Consider the following 21,122-nt stretch of genomic DNA (forward strand, 5'->3'; position numbering starts at 1 on the left):
AATAATGTGTTCATCGTTCTGCCGTATGTATCGGGAAGATTTGCCTTGCAACATTTACTAAAATTCGTGCACAGCGTTCAAATCCACGACTCTTTACATCAGAATTGGGATATCACCACAAATTTAAGGTCAAATGGTGAAATACGCTGTCTTACTATAGAATGAGCACATTTTCTCTCCTTCAAAGAATTACAAATGGGTGATACATGCGTATTTGAACTACTAAACAAAGAACCTCTGAAATTTTTGATTTACAAAAAAGACCACATTGATGAAAGTTTGACACGTACGAAATTTTTTAATTTTAACTTGTTTTACGTTTTACTTATTCATGTATGTAGTGATAATATTTTCTAAACAATGTTCATGTTCATCTAATTGGTTAGTAGTCAATTTGATTTCATTTGCCTTTCTTATGTGTTTATATATTCTATTTACATTTAAATAACTTTTAATTCTGCACAACTAAAGAATACTACAGCATTTCCTACTTTCAGCTAAAGATAATGTTCCGTACAAAATGACTGTAAATTCATTCCAATATAACAAATGAATATCCAACATAAAACTGTAAAAAAGAAACAAATAAAATAAAATTTGAGAGCCGATTTTTCTTTAATTAATATATGTTGTTACTACCACCAACAACGAACTACACATATACCTTTTAGTATAATATTTTTGACGTCTCTCTGCAAATTTTAATTACGACAAGAAGAGTAACATTATTCCATCTAAGAAAAGTTTTATAAATACACAAAGAAATCTTCAAAAATAGCAAGAATTGAAGTATAAGGAAAAAATGTTCAAATTTTGGGCTCTAACTTGGAGTGTACCCAACACATATATAGAGGACAGTAAAGAATTGCATAGAAGATCTTTTCGACCCTTGTTCGACTCTATTTTAGTGTGTTTAGATGTTGTTTGGAAGAGAGGTCTATTCCCTGAAGCCGCAACGATTTGTTTGATGTTTGTGGATACATGAGCATCTGTATTTTGCATCTTATGTTTGCCTTTTGGGTTCGTTGTTTTCAAATCGATGTTCATTTGACTTGAATTCTTCACGCAATTGCTTATAGTTAAAACATTTACTTCAATCGTTGTATTTAAGAAATCCACATTAGCACGATATATATCACAACGTTAAAGACAAAAAAAAAAATCATAACGATGCTCAGGGGATCCTTTTTTCATGAAGATTTGTCTATCATGAATTTAAATGAAATCTATAAGATGAAATTAAAGGATGACATAGTTAGAACAATGGAAGCATACCTAACGTTGGGATAACAAACAGAAGATATACTATCTCGTCTCGTTTGAATTCTTGCTGATAGTCGCTGCAATATAAAAAGTATGAAAATCAGTAGAACAAGTGTACAATCATATATTTTGACTTTGAACCGAATGGAATGTCAAATTTAATAAATTGACAGTGGAAAAAAATTGGCTAAAACAATCTAATGCTCCCATTTTTCTAGAAAAAAATTGTCATTTCATGTAGGACAGCTATCGAGGAGGTCATAGACAAAGAGAAAAATTGCAATATATTTAACATATACCTATGAGAAAGTTGCAGTTCTATAAATGTAAAGACAAAAGAACTTCCTTGTACACAACAATTTTTAGTACATAAGTTGTGCATATCATTTGAGTTCGATGGTTTCAGTAGAATTTTTATAGATTTGCTTTTTTTGCTCTCGATAATGCTACATATAACTACCATGGCAAAAAAATTGGTTCTTGAAGATGCAAGCCTATGCAATTAAATGTTTGACCCTGGGCTTTATTTATTGTCATTGCAAAGCACGATCTAATTGGGAACTGAATCCTTTTAAATTGAATTGTAGTTCGATCAGTTTTAAGAGGTATAAATGAGATCCTAGGTAAGAAAACTTGTTTTCCACAATATTCGCCAGTTGTGATTTCAGCAAAAATAACATTTATCTCAAATTTTAGACAAGTAAGGCGTGTTCTGTTACATAACCCCTCGGAATGATTGATATTCCGTAATAACATTACAGGACAATTCACCTTAAGTTCCATATCATGAGGTGGAATATCATTTGGTGTCAAAGTATTCAAGAAGTCTTCTTGTAGGCTTTGTTCTGATTTCTCCACTACTTCATCGAAACTATAGTACGAGAAACTTGACCGGGAATTTGTTCAAGCAAAAGTTCATTAATATAGCCCACGGATTCATTTGTAGGCATAAGAATAACACGATTGACTATTGTATGTAAATGATCGACATATGCTTCTATATTAGGAAAAACACAACGTAACAAATGTTTTAAAGACGTGATTTCATCTTCGAATAGTAAAACTATACTATTTGGTAGTTTAATACACTTAAAAGTATGTTCTTGTTCAATTCCATCTCCAATTCTAAGTAAGTATTCACAAAACGTGGGATCGGACTTCGCTTTCATATTTTCAACCAATGATAAATGTACGAAAAAGGCCATAAATATGAGTAAATCAGGCTTACTTTGACTATGTCTTCTTTGTTTCCTTTAGGTACAACTGGTAAAATCTGTCTAAAATCTCCTCTAAAAACTACTACTTTTCCACCAAAAGGTAAGTTACAATCAATAGTATCTCTAAGTATTTTATCTACAACTTTTATAGTACAACGATTTACCATAGGCATCTCATCCCAAATTATTAGCATTGACATTTTCAGTAAAGTTCCTAAGGCCGATTGTTTGCTTACAAAGAAGTTAACTTCTCCTTTAGTTTTTAAAGGGATTTTAAATCTTGAATGAGCAGTTCGACCTCCAGGTAATAGAGATGTAGCCACTCCAGATGACGCAGTTGCCAAAGCAATTAAATGTCGACGACTCACACCAGCTAGTAGTGCTCTATACAAAAAAAGTCTTACCTGTCCCGCCTGGACCATCAATGAAAAAAGTGTCACTTGATTCAGCTTCTACTCTTTCCATAATTATATCATAAGCAAACTGTTGTTTTTTATTTAATGTCGCTGCACAACTAAAACCTCTTTCAATATCCAAATTTGTTGATTCATCTGCAAGCATTTTCAACAATCTTTCATTGTCATCTATATTTTTGTTAAACGACACAATTCCATAATCATTTATATTTTTACAAAGTGATTCTAAAATAGAACTTATATTTTCCAGAGCTCATTTTTCAACAACTTCAATAGGCATATTTTGATGTACGTAATCACCAGTCTTGTAAGGCTTAAATTTATCCCATAATAACTTTGGATTATTGGGGTTGTAGATAGAAAGAAGCGTAGCAAACAAAAGTCTTAAAAAGTAAGGTATTTCATAAATAATGGCTTCGGATAAATATTCTTCACAACGATTGTCTTTATTTAATAAACTATGTAGAAGTGTAGCTTCTCGAAATATACCGACATTTACCCCATTGAAAGTTCTTATATCATCAAATGATGTTGGCCCTCTAATATGATTTAGAAGAAGGCGAAGAAAATATCGTTCGACTTCAGATAGATTTACTGAGACAATTCGTCCTACAACAATCTATTTCTTTCTGGGAGTCCAAATTTTGTTATTTGCATTCCAAACAAAATGTTTAGGAAAATCTCGATACAAAAGTGTTCGAGCAAATTTGTTTACTTTATTCACTTGGAAAAACTCGGTTAATATTTTTCTTCTCATATTTTCATTCGTAATAATAGTAAATAAATCATTTGTATTTTTGTAAGTAATATGTTGACGATCTTCAATATGAAGTTGTAAAGCACAAACAATTGGACATATTTCTGACAAATTGAAAGAAAAAATCCTCCACATAACTTCAGGTGGAGATATCCATCTAGCAGATTAGTAAGTAGAGATTTCATCGATGTCTTTGTCTTTCTCATTTTTTCCAACGAATAAATTAATACGATCATGTTCTTTGTATACATATTTGTACAAATATTTTACAGCTTTAATAAAAGAGTATACTTTAACATTGATATGACAATCAAACTTTGCACTTAAATAAGGATTATATGGTATAACCCATTGATTGTCTAACATTTGACCTCTCAGTTTAACACAAATACCATTATTACGCCACCTATACAACGGGTATGAATTATCTCCAAGTATTGTGTTATTCCAATAATCTTTCGGATATTTATTTTTACAATCGCTATTTGTCACCATACATACATTTTTTGGATTAAGATTTCCACAAGGACCATACATATTATGCTTTACAATACTAGAATGGAGATGAGGGTGTATATTTTTATCAGGAATTCAACAAGAGACTATTCTATCAACTTGTTCAATGGAAGAAATTTTATGACTATTGTTAAAAATCAATAATAGATGTGCATGAGGGAGACCTCTTTTTTAAAATTCAATCACATATATATGAGCAATGACAGGGCCAAAAATATCATTTTTATACAAATCATTTTTAAGTTCTTTTAATTTTGCTCTAAATACACACAATCAAATCTGATCGATTATAAACCTCATCATTGTATTTTAATTCTTGCTTAATTTCTGATCAATTTGGATTACATGTTATAGTTAGGAATAAATCTGATTTTTCATAACGTTGGATAAGAGTCATAGCATCTGAGTACCTCCTTAGCATATCTATAGGTTCACATGTTAAGGATTGTCGTAAAACAACTTTTTTTTTCCCAATTTTGTACCCTCTAGTTTCTCCTTTATGTACACTCTCTATAATACCTTGATAAAGTTTAGCACGAATTTGTTTTGGATTATTATGAAAATAATTTAACCTGGATGTCTCTATCTTAACGTACAAATCTACAACATATTGTTGGAAAAGTCTGCGAGTATGAAGCAATACAGACTTACCAGAAGGTCTAATCTATAACTTGGACGAATAGTACTCACAAAATGATACTTGTGATCGTTTCTTCGTTTTCTTAGGCACTGCACGAGGAAAAAATGAAGTAAGTTTTATATTTACTTCTAACATCACATCTATGGAGATATAAAAAAGACACAAGAGAGTACATGAACAAATCTTTAGCATATTTTTCAATAATTTGAGCTGCAGAATTTATTATATTAGGATTAGCAACATGGTCGACCAACTGCGCAAGCTGAGAAGATGTGTTTTCATATCTGTGAACACCTTCATGCCAACCATATTCACCAAACGGGAAAAACAAAGGGTATTGCAAATGATCATAACAACCATAATAATAATGAACCCTATGTGAATCACCAGAATGTCCATATAAGTAATATCACGAATACGAATATTTATGTTTTCATCATCCTCAACCCATACGGCAGCTACTTGAGACGCCGACGTAGTATTAAAGACTCTTTGATCGAGTCCTGGGTGACATCCTATTTGTATTTTATACTCATACAAATCTGTTATATTACTTAGAGACCTAAAGAATTTACTGTCTGGATTTACCTTCAAGATTTCAATTAGAAGAAGCAAAGTGGATTCTACCAGACTTTTTGAAGTTTTCATTCGATTTTGGAGTTCATTATTTGTATCGTAAAAATATAATTGCATAGAAGAAGACGTATTATTATCCGACATAAGTTGATTTACATAATGATATATATGTCCCTGAACTCTAAATGTGTAAATACCTTTGCATGCTTTAAACAGTTCCTTATCGTACTTTACACCAAATAAAGTGAAAGCAAAGTGGTTGTTATATCCATGCGCAAGTTTTTTAAATTACATACATGCATGTTCTTTAGACATAAATAGAGCGTACAATTCATTCTGTAAATCAGGCATAAAAAATTTCACTTTTCCATTAGAGCAACAAAAACCTTTAGTTTCTCTATACAATTTTCGTGCGCCACAATGCTTACAATAAGTGCACGCCAGTAATACATATGCAGTAATTAGTATACTAAACATATTAGAACTTTCATGTAATTCAGAATCAACAACATTAATCGTCTCTTCATTCGAAGTAGAAGTCTCAGAATGAGAATGTATTATATATTCATGCCCATAATCAACACCATAACTATTATTTTTAGATAACATTGGATCATTTATCCTCTTACGACGATCAATACTTACAGTTTGAATTTGATTCCTCCTATCCACTTGCCTTTGATTTTGTTGTTGACGAATGAAAGCATTATACGATTTATTTGTGCTTTGGGATAAAGTTTCAAAATCAAAACAATCAGGCTCATCATTTGTAGGTTTTTGTAAAGAATCCATTAGAAGAATAAATTTACCACTGATTTTGAAAATACGAAAAATTATTAATTCAATTAAAAACTAACAAATAATAATTACATTTAGCACACTGTAAAATAAGTGTGGTAAAAAAGAAAAAGTTCTACGACAAAGCAAACATCCAACAACAATATAAACTTCATAGCCATATCCAACAAAAAATAGACAACTCCAATTAGATTTTCACGTATATATAGAGATAAGAATATACCTCTCATCTAGATAGAGTAAGATGAGCCAAACTACATTTTCATCTATATATAGAAATAAAACCTACATACCTTAAATAAATCCAAAAGAAACCAAAAAACGAAAACACAAACAAAATAAATAAAAAAAGAGGAAATTGCAGATGATGTCAATTTTTCCCAAGACATTTACAAAAATGTCACTTTTTTCTGTTTTCTTTTTTACATTGCAAGAATGTCAATTTAAGATATATTTGCCGCTGAAGATAAATTCAAATTCCCTACATGTCTTAATTAAATGAGATTTGACCCAATGGAAGAAATTGTACAAAAATTTTGTCAATGTCAACAATGAAAAGTTGGAAAAAAAGAGAGATGAATCTTATTTCTCCCATTCAAACAATCCCCATTCAAACAACCCTAACTCTCTTTCTCTCTCTCTCATTTCTCTCATTACGGGCTTTGATCCAAGAAAGAAAAATCTTGTTTTTTACTCAATTTTTGTAATATTTTCATATGTAAAGAGTTTACAAGATGTGAAAAAATGGAGCTTTTTGCTAGGTTTAAAATAAGAGTTAGAACTTGGATTAGAAAGAGGTAAAATCCTTTAATGTCCAGTAATTTTTTTGGACGTTTTGAATAATTTTTGACTGTGTTATGGTTGGAAATATTTTTCTCCTGCTTTCTGCAATTTCATACCATAAATTTTAATTTTATCTTTTGCATAAATCTCCTATTAGTGATGCATACATGCACATATTATACATGTCAACATTAATGTTGAGGGAAAAAATTATCTAGGGCTCCAGTTTAATATTTATCCTCATTCTTTGCTTTCAAAGTTCAGATTTCAAGTATTTTGGATGTTTCAATGTTGGGTGAAAATCTGTAACACTTGACATATCTTTCGTTTCAATGTTTTTGGTACTTGTGTGATGTGGAAATAACATTGTTATCACTTAGAATCCATTTGTTGTGGGCGGTACTCGTATTTGGGTTGAACTCTTGCTAGACAGTTGACAGCATACCTGTGATTTTAATGTTTTGTTATGCTCGAATATGGAGTGAAATAATTTTCAATAATACATATTTGCTTAGAGGTAAAAAGTAGATTTCCCGATTGTTCATATGTCGACAGTTTATTAATGTAGAGAAATGGTTCTCGACAGTTAGCCTCAATAATTCTCGACAGATGAACTGTCGAGAATGACAGATCATTCCTTCCCTCCGCTTAGTTCCACAAGTCAAACTTTGGTTCATTTTAACATTGCACGAGTGTTTTGCATGAACATATATGAAATGCTATGATCTCATGATTTTTTGATTGATTTGTCCGTATGTGGTTAGATTTTTTCCATCCGAACATCTCACATGTGACTGATTTGTCCATATATAGTTATATTTGTGCGCTTCACATTTTTATTTGTATAACGATGCCACCACCGTCACGATTCATTCTTCATAATTTTCGGATCACATGCAATTTAAATCTATTTTTGTGGAAGTTGCTTGTTTGAAAAATATGGATGAATTTAGATTACGATAGATTGCATCAATTGAGTTATATTATGTACTGTGTTTGGATTGTTTTTGCACACAAGTTGAATGTTATTGCATTTCACATTATTTTCTACGTGCTTTATCTCGGAATACTAATTTTACCAATGTATGATGACATATGAGCAGATTCATACTCATGACCTGAATGATCCTCAAAGTGTTGGTGCACACATTCTTGTTATAATTGGAGGTGGAACTAATTGATTTCGTTGTCAAAGAAAGAGCAACCTTCACAACGGTCTACTTTTGAATACTGTGGCAACTGCACAGAAGAATATTTTATTTTCTATTTATGTATATCATTTTGCGTTCATTGGTTCTATTTATATGATATTGACAGAGGAAACTGTTTGTGTTTCGTACAGAAAATGTTTATAGTAAGCAATAGTAGATAGTAAAGAGTAGTAGATTGTTTTTTAAATAGGGTCATGGAGCTACTCCACAGTACAAAACAATGGTCACATCTTGTTCGGTACTTGAGCAATGTTATGTACATGAAAATGGTTTTTGGTTCATTTTATGACTTTCTTGCTTTCGAAACTCGTTTGATTTATCAATTGAAACTGGTATCCAATTGAGAATAAGCATGATTGAAATGAATATTATGATTTGTTTCAATAAAAAATGTTCGTGAATCATGGTGATATTAGTGGACATCATTTTCTTGCAAAACATAATGAGCACTTCTTTATTTGCATTAAAATGTTGTGCGTACCATGTTTCAATCAAGATGAAATGGTATACATGATTTAATTTACACGATTTTCATAAATGATAGACCAAGTGTGGGTGATACAAGCACACTTAGTCTTTAAAAGCATCACACTAATTGTCTTTCAAATTTAATTTGAGATGTGATGAAAATAAGTCTTCTTCGTCGCGTATTTCAGTTGGAGGTATATTCAAGTTAAAGACCTTGAATTTCAATTCAATTTGAGTGCGAGGATCAAGAATATCAAGTTTGTCCTTCAACATTAACAAAAGTGCAGTACGATATTACTTGTCCGAACTAGAATGTAAGTGGTTTTGTCATCTCTCCATTTTTATTCGTCATTCACATGAACAAAATTTCTCCTATTTGACACGATAACTCTCAAATGATTATTCATGCCTGAAATGTTGGGATTACAACGATAAGAATTCTACAGAATCAATATGTTAGCATTTAATAGCATGAAAGTGACATTGCATAATATGTAAATCCTTACAGTAGTAAAATGTCAAATCAAGGCTTTCCGTCGTTTTTAAATGTTCAATTTGATAGTAAAACTATATATCCCGACAGTTTGTAAATGTCGGGTTCAACATTTCAAACGTCTAACCCGACGGTTTGTAAATGTCAAATTCGACAGTTGAACCGTCGAAAATATTGAGAAGCAGACGACAGTGGGCAGAACAGATTCTTCAGCACAACACATTAAGTGTGATAATTAGCATTGAGTTAGATGAAAATGTCAGATTGGCCTTGTTATTGAAGAGACATTTAAGATCCGTTTGATTGTAAAGATGGAATTGAATTGAAAACGAATATCAGGGAATTGAATTGCCTAGAAATTATTTTCCTAAAAATTGTAAATTATTGTATTTGATTGGTATAATTTTTCATGTAGAAAATGTTGAAATAGAAATATTTTTTGATATTCGTTTGACTTTATTTTACATGAAAATTATCAATTAAATAGATAGAATTTACTGATATTAGGTATGAAATTTGTTTCCATTACAAACAAAAAAAATTCAAGAAAATCATTTATTTTTTAGTGTTTGTTTAACTTTGTTTTATGTGAAAATTGTTAGTTAAAGGGAAATATTACAATAACTCTTAGAATTTATTTCCATTGCAAAAATAAATAAATAAAATTAAAAAATTACTACAATAACCGAGAATTTCAATTCTCGCCATTTTGGCGAGAATTTGAATTCAAGATTTTCATGGAAAATGCTGATATAGCCAAGAAAGGTGGAATTCATTTTCCATGGAAAATTTCACCTATCAAACACTACAAAAGTTGGAAAATGGTATTGATTTTCCATTTTCCATGGAAAAGGGTGTGCTATCAAACACACCTTTAATGAAAACGTTATTTGATTTGAATGGAAGAAAGTATTCAAAACCTTAATGGTGATAATCACATTTGTGAAGGATTCAAAAATAAAGAAATAAAAGAATAATAGTTTCAAAAATTTTAAATAAATATGTCCAAGTTGTATTTAATATTTACAAAACAGTAAACTGTAGAAATAAAATATAAATATTTTCTAATAGCTAACCTCTCAAAATTGATTATGAATGCAAGAGAAAAATCTTTCCGATCAATGAAAATGAAGAAGATGAGAAAAATTAGGGTTTGTAAGGGAAGAAGAAGATATATTTGTTTATGTTTCATTTTTAATTTCTTTTACCCTTTTTCATATTAGTCAATGTAATACACATTTATTTATATTTTTTATATATAAAATAAATTATCACATCAACATAATCAACTCCTTCAAATCAAGCATTAAATACTAATGAAAATGTGTCATTTACCATTTGGATATTTCATACAAAAAGTGACATTTTTGCTCACATAAAGTGAAAATGACAACTTTTGGGAATCTTGTTAATTTTGTGACATTTTTTGAAAATTTCCCTAAAAAAAATTGCAAGAACTTACCCAAAGTTAATCGTCGTAAATTCTTCCATACGGTTAAGATAAGGACTGCACGAATTTTTTTTCCAGGGAAAGAAACAAAAATTTAGAGAGTTTTTTACGCAGATAAAAGTTGAATTTTGGAATTGAAGGAGAGAGAATGAGTGAATTCAAAGAGTGATAGACACTACATTATTTATATTTTCTCAATAATATAATATAACAAAATCACTTTGACCAAATCCATTTCAAACCAGTTAAATGTGAAAATGCATGTAATAAAAATGAACAATCTAGCTCTGCACAAAAAAGAGCACTTCAAATTATTTTTAAAATTTAAAAAGTAATAACTCTCTTATAATTGTAAAAAGTTACTCTATATATAAATAAAAAAATAAAAAAATATTAACTTCAAAATTTTTAAGTACAAATATTTACATATATTTAGTTTTTGAAATTTTAAATATTAATAAAAAGAATACATCATTTAGAATGTAACAAGTTACTTATAAGTAAAAAAATCACTTCAAGTTATCCAAAATAATAAAATATTGTAAAATGTACTTATATAGATAAAAAAAAATTAACTTCAATAATTTTAAGTAAATATGTAAATATATTTAACATTTTTAAAATTAAATATTAAAAAAATATTAATATGAAATTATTTTATTTTATTTTTCAAAACGCCTTCGTGCACGGAATGATTTTCACTCCGTGTATGGAAAAAAATTTTAAAAATTTTATTCATAATAATATTTAATTATAAAAAATATTAAATATATCTAAAGTTACTTAAAAGTGTTGAAGTTAATATTTTTTTATAATTAGCTTTTACTATTATAGATTTTTTTTATTAATTTTAAATAATTGTAAATGAGTTTTTTACTTATAAGTAACTTTTTAAATTCTCTATCGTCTAATCATTTTGTCAATATTTAAGGAAGGATAAGCAACTTTTACGATAAGAAGGGATAAGTATAAATAAAAAAATAAAAAAGTATTAACTTAAAATTTTTTTTAAGTACAAATATGTACATATATTTAGTTTTTTAAATTTTAAATATTAATAAAAAATACACCGTCTAGAATGTAACGGGTTATTTATAAGTAAAAAAATCACTTCAAGTTATTTAAAATAATAAATAATTGTAAAAAGTACTTATATAGATAAAAAAAAATTAATTTCAACATTTTAAAGTAAATATTTAGATATATTTAATACTTTTAAAATTAAGTATTCAAAAAATATTAACATGAAATAATTTTTTATTTTTTTTCAAAATCAACTCCGTGCATGGAGCGTTATCACTTCATGCACGGGAGTGAAAATCACTCCGTGCATGGAGATTTTTTTTTAATTTTATTCATTATAATGTTTAATTGTATCTAAATTTACTTAAGTGTGTTGAAGTTGATATTTTTTTCTAGAAATAGCTTCTACAATTATAGTTTTTTTAATTATTTTTAAATAATTGGAAATGATTTTATAATTATAGGTTTGTTTAAATAATTTTCGTTTATTATAATTTAATAGTTACATAATAAATTATTTCTATTTTTCTCTCCAACTTCTTTGATTATACAATATAATAGTAATGTCTCTAATAAACTGAAAGCAAAGTAGTGTTATTCATAATAATATTTAATTGTAAAAATATTAAATATATCTAAATTTACTTAAAAGTGTTGAAGTTGATATTTTTTCCCCTATGAATAGCTTTTACAATTATAGGGTTTTTATTTTTAGATAATTGGAAATGATTTTACAATAATAGGTTTGTTTAAATAATTCTCGTTTATTATAATTTAATAGCTACATAATAAATTATTTCTATTTTTCTCTCCAACTTCTTTTATTATACAATATAATAGTACTGCCTCTAATCAACTGAAATGGAAGTAGTGTTATCATAATAATATTTAATTGTAAAAATATTAAATATATTTAAATTTACTTAAAAGTGTTGAAGTTGATTTTTTTTTCTATGAATAGCTTTTACAATTATATTTTTTTTAAATTTTTAAATAATTGGAAATGATTTTACAATTATAGGTTTGTAATAATAATTTTAGTTTATTATAATTCAATTAATAGCTACATAATAAATTATTTCTATTTTTCGCTCCAACTTCGTTTAATATACAATATAATAGTACTGTCTCTAATCAACTGAAAGCGAAGTAGTGTATGAAAATGGATAAATCATTAAAACGGCGTGTCAAAATCTTGAGATGACGTGTGAAAATAGCACTACAGTGTGATTGAATAGAATAATTTATTATTGCCAAACCAACTTCGTGTGAAAACCTATGTGACAAAAATAAACAGTAAACATCATGTTCTCTCTTTTAAGATAAGGAGGGAAAATGGATTCAATCTTGTATGTTACAAAGCTTCTCTAACAGGCTGTTACTTTTTGTTCGAACCTTTTGAACTAGACTATAAAATATTGGCCACACAAAAATGCGCCTCCGCCATTTTTACAAAAAATGGTTTTTTCATTACTGTAATCGAAAAATGACGACTTTTACTAATTTTTTCAATTTTGATCACATCTCAAGTCCACTAGTTAGTTTTGGCTCATATCTTTTTTGGGCGTCTTATTTCGACAGTAAGCTCATATTTATCCTCTCGTTGAAATACATAACTTTTCAATCACACATTTCATCAAATTCTATCAATTGATTTTAATCCCTTATCAAACGGGACTTGGTGTCCAAATAAGTCAACAACCTAGCCAAACACGTAATAGCTAGAGGACGAAAAATTAAAATGTAACCTGTAAAGAAATTACACATTGCATTTGCAGGTAAGAAATCTTTTTTCTTTATTTCATAAAGATGTTTCACCCCTTGAAGCGTTAAATGAAACCGGACCGCACGTCAAAAGCGGGTTCTTGACGGGTCACGAATATAAGCCACAAGGCAAAGCAGCGACGGGAACAAAAGAAGTCGGCGGCGATGTCTGCAACTCTTCTTGAAAAGTGAAAGCTGAATCAGATTCTTCTCACCAAAACCTTTATCGAAAGTTGTACTCTATCAACTTGCAGGTCGTGGAAGAGGAGAAAGGTTCCAGAAATTTAATCCGAAGTGCTCCACAGCCATGGGGAAGAAACAGCACAGCAAAGATCGAATGTTCATAACGAAGACAGAGTGGGCCACCGAGTGGGGCGGCGCAAAATCTAAAGAAACCGGGACCTCCTTCAAACGCCTCCCCTTTTATTGCTGCGCGTATGAACTTCGTCCACCGTCTCCAATCTGCACTTATGTAATTTCGATATTCTTTAAATTAATCTGCTTATTGCTGAATTTTGTTACAGTCTAGCTTTTACGCCATTCGAAGACCCTGTTTGCACAGCTGATGGCACCGTTTTCGATATTATGTAAGTATTTGTGCAGTCAAGTGTTTTGTGTGCTCGTTGGTTATGCTTTGATTGGAATTATGATTGGATTATGAACATTACATTGGTTTCCAAATGTGGTGTTTAGGAATATAATTCCATACATTAGGAAATTTGGGAAGCATCCGGCTACTGGAGCTCCGCTTAAGCAGGAGGACTTGATACCGCTTACTTTTCACAAGAATCCCGAAGGTTATTATTTGTCTCATTTGGAATTTATGAATTCTGATCATTCATTTTTTGAGAATGGAGGTTCAGTTGCTGCATTAGATACGTGCAATGCATTGGTTTATGTCAATGAAATAGAAGCAATTAATTTCTGCAACTGAACTTGAGAAAAGATTAGACGTGAGAGAGTTGAACTTTGAAAAACTGATCTCACTGGAAAAAAAAAGAAATAAAAAAAAAAAGAATCTTTTCAAATGAGCTTATTGCCTTATTTGTTACCTGCCTTACAATTAGATGTACTTTTGAATTCTATCTATTTGAGCAGCTTCTTTAGTAAGAGTTTTAGTGGTGCAAGCAAATATGTGCAGGGTACAGGATTTTTCTGTTAACAGCCAGTATCACTTTACTGCTGAGGGTCATTGCTCAGCAGTTGAAAGATATCTACTTAATGCTGTGATGAATGATTACTGTAAAGTTATGTGTTAAATTAGGCTGCAGGTATTCCACAGGTTGTGATGGATTTTCTTATTTTACATTCTCACCAAGAACGTTCCAAATAAGATATCAATCTTTCTAATATTCCTTAGAATCACTGCTTGGATTATTGCTTAAACGTGTTACCAGTCCATTGCTTTTTTGGCAGTTCATTTGGAACAAGAGCAAACAAGTATTATAGCTCATAGAGTTTGGACAGAGTTTAGGGTCGAAAGGAGTATCAATTATTCTCCTCATGTTAATTTGAGGGTTTTACTTTTTTTGTGATCTAGGAAGTTGAAAAATGAGATTGGATTTCTATAGATGTAATTGTTTTACTTCTTCAACTATGAATATCAGTTGACAACTGAAACACTTCTAGATGCCATATCCATAATTCGAGGAAAATTGCCGTTAGGTTTTAGGTGTTCTATTATTAACTATTTAGTAAGTCCCGTGAAAAATTTCTAGAATTCATAGTCTCATCTTTACTTTGGTATGGGATTCAGTATCCATTTTTCTTAACTTCCCTTTTTTGGTAAACAATCAACATTGGGAAAAAGATCTGAACTGGCTATGCCATTTATGGAACCGAGAGTGCCTCGAAATAATCAATATCTTCAACTCTACTTAAATGCAGATCTACCTTTGGGTGGGTTCAAAAAGTAGAGAGACTTCTGGACTCTGCTTCACCTAAGGATGAAGTTGACCAGCAATATGGAGGATATCTGAGCTAGTGTGGGTACGTTATCCTTCTGGGGGAACAAGGGAAATTCACAAATCCATCTTTTCAGGGTGCAGTTGGCTGGAAAGATGGCTTAGAATATGAATATTTCCTTTATGTTCAACAACAATAATGGGACTAATCACCTTGGTATCACTATGCTGCAATTGGCGTTTAAAAAGATATTGGCCATCTTTAAAAGACATGCAAAACGGAAGTAAAAACAAAGCTTATAAACTGAAAACATGTCACTGTCGGGGGTGGGGGGTATTGTAGACGTAGTAATGAAAGGGGGACTCGTGGGTAGAGTCATTAACCTGAGTTAGGTGGTTTTTAATGCTGTAGGGCGGGGGTGGGGAGGCTGCTGGTTGTGGTACTCTGGCAGCAGAGCAAGGGGGTGACAGTGGTTATAAGTAGATTTGAGCAAGTGGAGATAACTGAAGAAGAAGTGAGGGCGTTGATGATAAGAGCAGTTTGAGGAGGGAGGATTAGAAGAGTCACTCCCACATGTTCTACTTTAATAAAGTCACCTTTAGTTCTAGAAAAATAAAAAACCAAAAGATCCCCGTTTTTATTTATTTATGAAACTAATTTTTAGTTTGTCATTTTCACGTCTTCACAAGTGATTTGATCTTTTCAATAGAATAAGACACCATGAAACTTTTCGTTTCTTTTCTAATTAACTGCAACGGGAAAAATGGCATCATATTATGTTTAAAATTATTTAGAAAGAATCTGCAATGGTTTTCACAATGTTCTATAGGATTGTACATTATAAACCCCAGTTCCATGTCAATTTCACGCCTGAATTGATGTGCTGCAATCTGGAATTGACCGTGGACAAATTGAAAGAAACCATGGGGTTAAGACATCCTGATATGGTTTCAAAGAATAGAATAAACCAAAGATTGTAGGAGTGGGTGTATGTACACCATAACCTTTAATTGACTTGTACTTCACTGCCTTAAACATGATGATGCATGTGATTTCTATTGATATATACAGAATTACTTAAAGTTGGTTTTAAGTGTTTTAAATATACATATTTCCTGTCTCTGTTCACTGATCTTTTTTGGCTATATTTATTGTCACTAATTATGTCACATCCTTGTCTTCATTTTGTAGGAGAGTATCATTGCCCTGTGCTGGACAAGGTTTTCACAGAATTTACACATATAGTTGCTGTGAAAACTACAGGAAATGTGTTCTGTTATGAGGTACGATCCTTGCCTCATTGAAAGTCTTTTGTTACCTTTACCGTTTTCATTTTTTTGTATCTATTTGTACTCATTTGGTCGCTGTTGCTGCATAGGCAATCAAAGAATTGAACCTCAAAACTAAGAACTGGAAGGAGCTTCTCACTGATGAACCATTCACCAGGGAAGACATTATAACCATTCAGGTAGAAATCCACTTCAGCGTATTTATCTTGGCTTGCAGTTTAAATTTTCAATTTTGTTGCACCGTACAATGTTTAAGTCTCTAACATTCCTTCTCTTACCATATAGAATCCCAATGCACTTGATAGCAAGGTTCTCTTGGATTTTGATCATGTCAAAAAAAATTTAAAAGTTGATGATGAAGGTGGGTGGCATTTCATATCCTTAGGGGATGGCTCTATTATGTGTTTTCGCTCAATGATCAATTGTTTGCTTCTTGTTGTCAGAACTAAAGAAAATGGAGTCTGATCACACTTATAACATAAATGTTAGTGGGGATATTAAGCAAATGCTTAAGGAGCTTGGCACTGAAAGAGGAAAGGAGATTGCATTACATGGTGGAGGTGGAAACAAGGCTCAAAATGAAAGAGCTGTTGCTCTTGCTGCCATTTTGGCTGCAAGATCACGTATTAAGGAGGACACAGAATCAAAGAGTGGCGAGAAGCCCAAGCAGGCATTCAGTATAGTAGATGCTGCCTCTGCTGCAGTTCATGGAAGAAGTGCCAATTCTGCGAAGTCTGATTCTAATGATAAAACGGCTGCACGAATAGCCATGCGCATTGCTGGTGAGAGGACAGCTGTAAATGCAAAGCTGGTTAGTATCTCATTTTTTACAATCACGTCCGCCTTTCGGTTTAACGCATAGATCCATGTGCATACTTATTTATAAATCCTTAATGAATGATCAGTGAAGAAGTTAGATAATCAATTTTCGTTTGAAGATTTACTCATAGTATAACGTATCACTTGGACGTATACCGTCCCATGCTTCTCCAACTTATCTATACTGATCTATTTCTGGAGACAGTAGCTGCTGGAGAATCAGATTTATTTTATTTATATATACATTGGAAATAGAGATGGGGTCATTCTGCCAATGACACAAAAACAAAGACCTGAATTGCGTTAAGCGACCTGCTAAGTTTAAAATGTTTAGTTTAACTCTAGTTCTACCATCTGTTGCAAACGAAGGTGGACGACAAGAGTAAGCTTTGTCACACAGAGCTCTAATTGATACTCAAGTTGAAAATAGTCACAATTCAGAACGGAGTACCACCTCCCAGTTTTAGGATTGTGAACCAAGCCTTGACCTTTTAGGAGTGCTATGTAAAAGCAAAGACTCTGTGAATATAAAGAATAAACTGTTTGTAGAACTAGGTGGTTGAATTCCATCTAAATGATTCTTGTCGTGGAAAATGAAAAATTATGACAATGTTGCTATGTCTTTTATTCTTACTAGACGGGATTGACTAGAAGCTCTTTCATATCAATTGACTTAGGGAATTTCTGTTTAGCTGTGAGCCATGGACAATAGACATGTTGAGAATTGGACCCGTGACCTGCTACCTTCTAAAGCGTGCTTCCAAAATTAGAAAAAGGAGAAAAATGTGTTTTGGAATAACACTTTATTAATGGAGCTCTTCATCTGGATTGTGACGTGCGGTGATTTCCTGACCATTGGATTTGATTCTATATCCTTCTTTTTTCTTTTTTGTGTGTGATAGGTAATCAGATAATTTTATAACTTAAAAGGTAATACACGGGGGGTTTACAATCACTCTAAGTCAGTAAGGAACAACATGAAATTAGGCAACCCGTCTACAGGATTTTTAGCCACGGCATTAAACCAAGAATACAATGTAAAGTAAAATATTTCTCTTATCTGGATTCTAGATCCTTCTATCTACTTAACCTTCAGAGTTTTGGGCGGCTATTCACATTATTGAGTGAGAGACTTTTCTTCTAGGGTTTGAAGTCGCCTCAGTCTCTCTCCTTCTCTGCGGGTGAACTCCATTCTCTTCATGAATTTGAGTCCAATATTTAAGTGATTCTTAGAGAAATACTTGAGGGATGATGAAGTATTACTCCATTTACTTGTGTTAGTGCACTGTCTGTCGGTGTATTGTGTGAATCTGCGTGATTCATGTTGAAAGCTTCAATCTCTGTGAGATATTTGGGATCTTGTGTATAGTTCCTTGGTGGAAAGTGATATACTATGAAATAAGCACTCGTGATTCTTGAGAAGGCAGTTTTCAATCATTAGAGAAATCTTTGTGATTCAGTGAGATTCCTTTGTGGAATAGTAGCCGGTTCTATTATTCTTCATGAGATAAGCCTTTGTGACTTATTATTTTGCAATATTCTGGAACATTGTTGTATACTTGTTGCCTGTTTTGGGGCTTTATAGTGCAACCGAGCTTTATCCATTTTAATGGATGCTCAACAGGGGATTAGGCGTTAAAAATGGTCGTTGAACATCTAGGGCTTCGGCCGAAAAATTCATTGTGTTCATTTTACATTTTTTGCACTTTATTTTTCTGTTTATGATGGTGGTTTGGAATCTTGGTTAATAATTAGTATCTCTCAACTTTTCAATACACTATACATACAGTTCCAGAAAAAGTTAAAAGAGATAGGGAAAGTATACCAATTCACATTGTTCGCCTTAAATTTGCTTGATTTTCTCTTTACTGTACATCCTTCGTTATCATTAAAGCACCTTCAACCTTGGCCTGTTCTTCCTTCTAATTTAGAAGTTCATATCCTTGGCAGAAGCCAGGTTTAACTGCAGAGCTCTTTAGAACTCATTATTCTTTTTGAAACTCATGCAGGTTAAAAGTCGTTTCACAACTGGTGCCGCTTCAAGATCTTTTACTTCTACATCCTTCGACCCGGTCACGAAAAATGAGTTTGAATACATAAATGTTGAGAAAAATCCTAAGAAGAAAGGCTATATTCGGCTGCAGACGACCCATGGTGATCTGAACATTGAACTACATTGTGATATTACTCCGAGGACATGTGAAAACTTTATCACTCTTTGTGAACGTGGTTATTATAATGGAGTTGCTTTTCATAGAAACATAAGGTACATGAAAGCTGTTTTACTTCAACATGGCATTTGCAAATTTAATTCTTGATATATCAAAATTTGATAAGCAGGAACTTCATGCTTCAAGGCGACGATCCAACTGGGACTGGGAAAGGAGGCGAGTCCATATGGGGGAAGCCCTTCAAAGATGAATTGAACTCTAAGTTACTTCATTCTGGAAGGGGCGTTGTTAGCATGGCAAACTCTGGTCCCCACACCAACGGCTCTCAATTCTTTGTACTGTACAAATCCGCAAATCATTTAAACTTCAAGCACACAGTTTTTGGTATGGTTGTTGGAGGTTTGACAACACTTTCAGCATTGGAAAAAGTCCCTGTTGATGATGATGATCGACCTTTGGTTAGTAGTCAACTCGTAGCTATCCTTTTTGTCATCTTTAGAGTCCAATATACCGCTATTTTGACTCCATTCTATAAACAGATTAAGTTCGTTCCTTTCTCATATTTTATGAAGACTGAGCCTAAATTCTGGAATTTCTAATCTTTAGTATAATGTGCTTTTTCTCATTATTTTCGGGTGCTTGTGCAGGAAGAGATTAAGATTGTCAATGTAGATGTCTATGTCAATCCGTACACAGAACCAGATGAAGAGGAGGAGAAAGAGAAGGAGAAGGCCAGTAACGAGAAGAATGCTGAGGATGAAGAAAATGTTAGTTTTGGAACTCCTCAACATTGCAATTATTATTTTGTCTTCCTGTAGCTCAGATTATTCCTTTCTCATTCTTAAATTTGTGTGGTTTTTATAACATTTCAGGATAAGATCGGTTCATGGTACAGCAATCCTGTTACAGGAACAACAGGGACTCCCGCTATGGGTGATGGCGTCGGAAAATATTTGAAAACAAGGATTGGGCAGGTATCATCTAGCCCCAGTCTAGACAGTGATATGCCGGCAGGTCCTATAGTAAAGAAAAGAAAGTTAGGCATGCCAACTGGAGAACTCAAAGATTTTTCTGCTTGGTAAGATTTTCAAGTATCCCATATCACTTGCTTAGAGTTTACTGTGACTGGTTTAGCCAAAGAGCGAGTGATATTAGAGGTTAGACCATGAAATTTTAGGCTATACACGTATTGGATTTTACAGCGGGAAACCAACACGAGTTGCCTGTAGTTTCTTCGATCTATAAAATTTTGTACAATTTGGTCGCACCAGGATTTTACAGTTGGCTTTGCAGTGTAAATTAACTTCTATTTCTTTTAATTTTAGAGGTGTATTTTTTTTTTCTTCACCACCCCTCTCCATTAGATGTTTTTATTATCAATGTAAATTATTCTCTCTAGTAGTAAGAGTGAATCCTTATCGGTTAATTGAGATGGATTCAAGTTGCATTGCCATTATGGGGTTGAAAATCCAAAAAAATATCTTGAATTGATTGGTTTTGTCTTTTTATAAGTACGTCATATTTTAATTACATTAACGATCCTTAACCTTTGTTTCTTGTCAC

General features: G+C 31.9%; 2 protein-coding genes across 2 annotated transcripts; one reads left to right on the forward strand and one right to left on the reverse strand.

Annotated features, from left to right (window-relative positions):
* Positions 1–465: 465 nt before the first annotated feature.
* Positions 466–2,046, reverse strand: LOC111366635. Its single transcript, XM_022987349.1, has 4 exons — positions 1,811–2,046; positions 1,276–1,340; positions 665–692; positions 466–568 (listed from the first exon to the last, which is right to left on the reverse strand). Exons 1-4 carry the CDS (start codon positions 2,044–2,046, stop codon positions 466–468), a joined length of 432 nt encoding a protein of 143 aa, XP_022843117.1.
* Positions 2,047–13,433: 11,387 nt separating this feature from the next.
* LOC111367251 (peptidyl-prolyl cis-trans isomerase CYP65-like) lies at positions 13,434–21,012 on the forward strand. The gene is made up of 11 exons (XM_022988014.1): positions 13,434–13,810; positions 13,900–13,962; positions 14,069–14,172; positions 16,472–16,563; positions 16,659–16,748; positions 16,855–16,930; positions 17,013–17,380; positions 19,398–19,654; positions 19,729–20,017; positions 20,207–20,326; positions 20,432–21,012. Exons 1-11 carry the CDS (start codon positions 13,683–13,685, stop codon positions 20,639–20,641), a joined length of 1,797 nt encoding a protein of 598 aa, XP_022843782.1. The 5' UTR covers positions 13,434–13,682; the 3' UTR covers positions 20,642–21,012.
* Positions 21,013–21,122: the final 110 nt, after the last annotated feature.

Source organism: Olea europaea, chromosome 18 (assembly GCF_002742605.1).
Source record: "Olea europaea var. sylvestris chromosome 18, O_europaea_v1, whole genome shotgun sequence".
Classification (NCBI taxonomy): Eukaryota; Viridiplantae; Streptophyta; class Magnoliopsida; order Lamiales; family Oleaceae; genus Olea; species Olea europaea.

Coding starts and splice junctions, on each gene's coding strand:
- LOC111367251 (XM_022988014.1), top strand. CDS start 13,683: ATGGGGAAGAAACAGCACAGCAAAGATCGAATGTTCATAACGAAGACA. Junction 16,931..17,012: donor TTTAAAAGTTGATGATGAAG/GTGGGTGGCATT, acceptor TCTTGTTGTCAG/AACTAAAGAAAATGGAGTCT. Junction 20,018..20,206: donor ATGATGATGATCGACCTTTG/GTTAGTAGTCAA, acceptor GTGCTTGTGCAG/GAAGAGATTAAGATTGTCAA.
- LOC111366635 (XM_022987349.1), bottom strand. CDS start 2,046: ATGGAACTTAAGGTGAATTGTCCTGTAATGTTATTACGGAATATCAAT. Junction 1,341..1,810: donor ATTCAGTTCCCAATTAGATC/GTGCTTTGCAAT, acceptor TTTATATTGCAG/CGACTATCAGCAAGAATTCA. Junction 693..1,275: donor GTTTGTTATCCCAACGTTAG/GTATGCTTCCAT, acceptor TAAAATTTGCAG/AGAGACGTCAAAAATATTAT.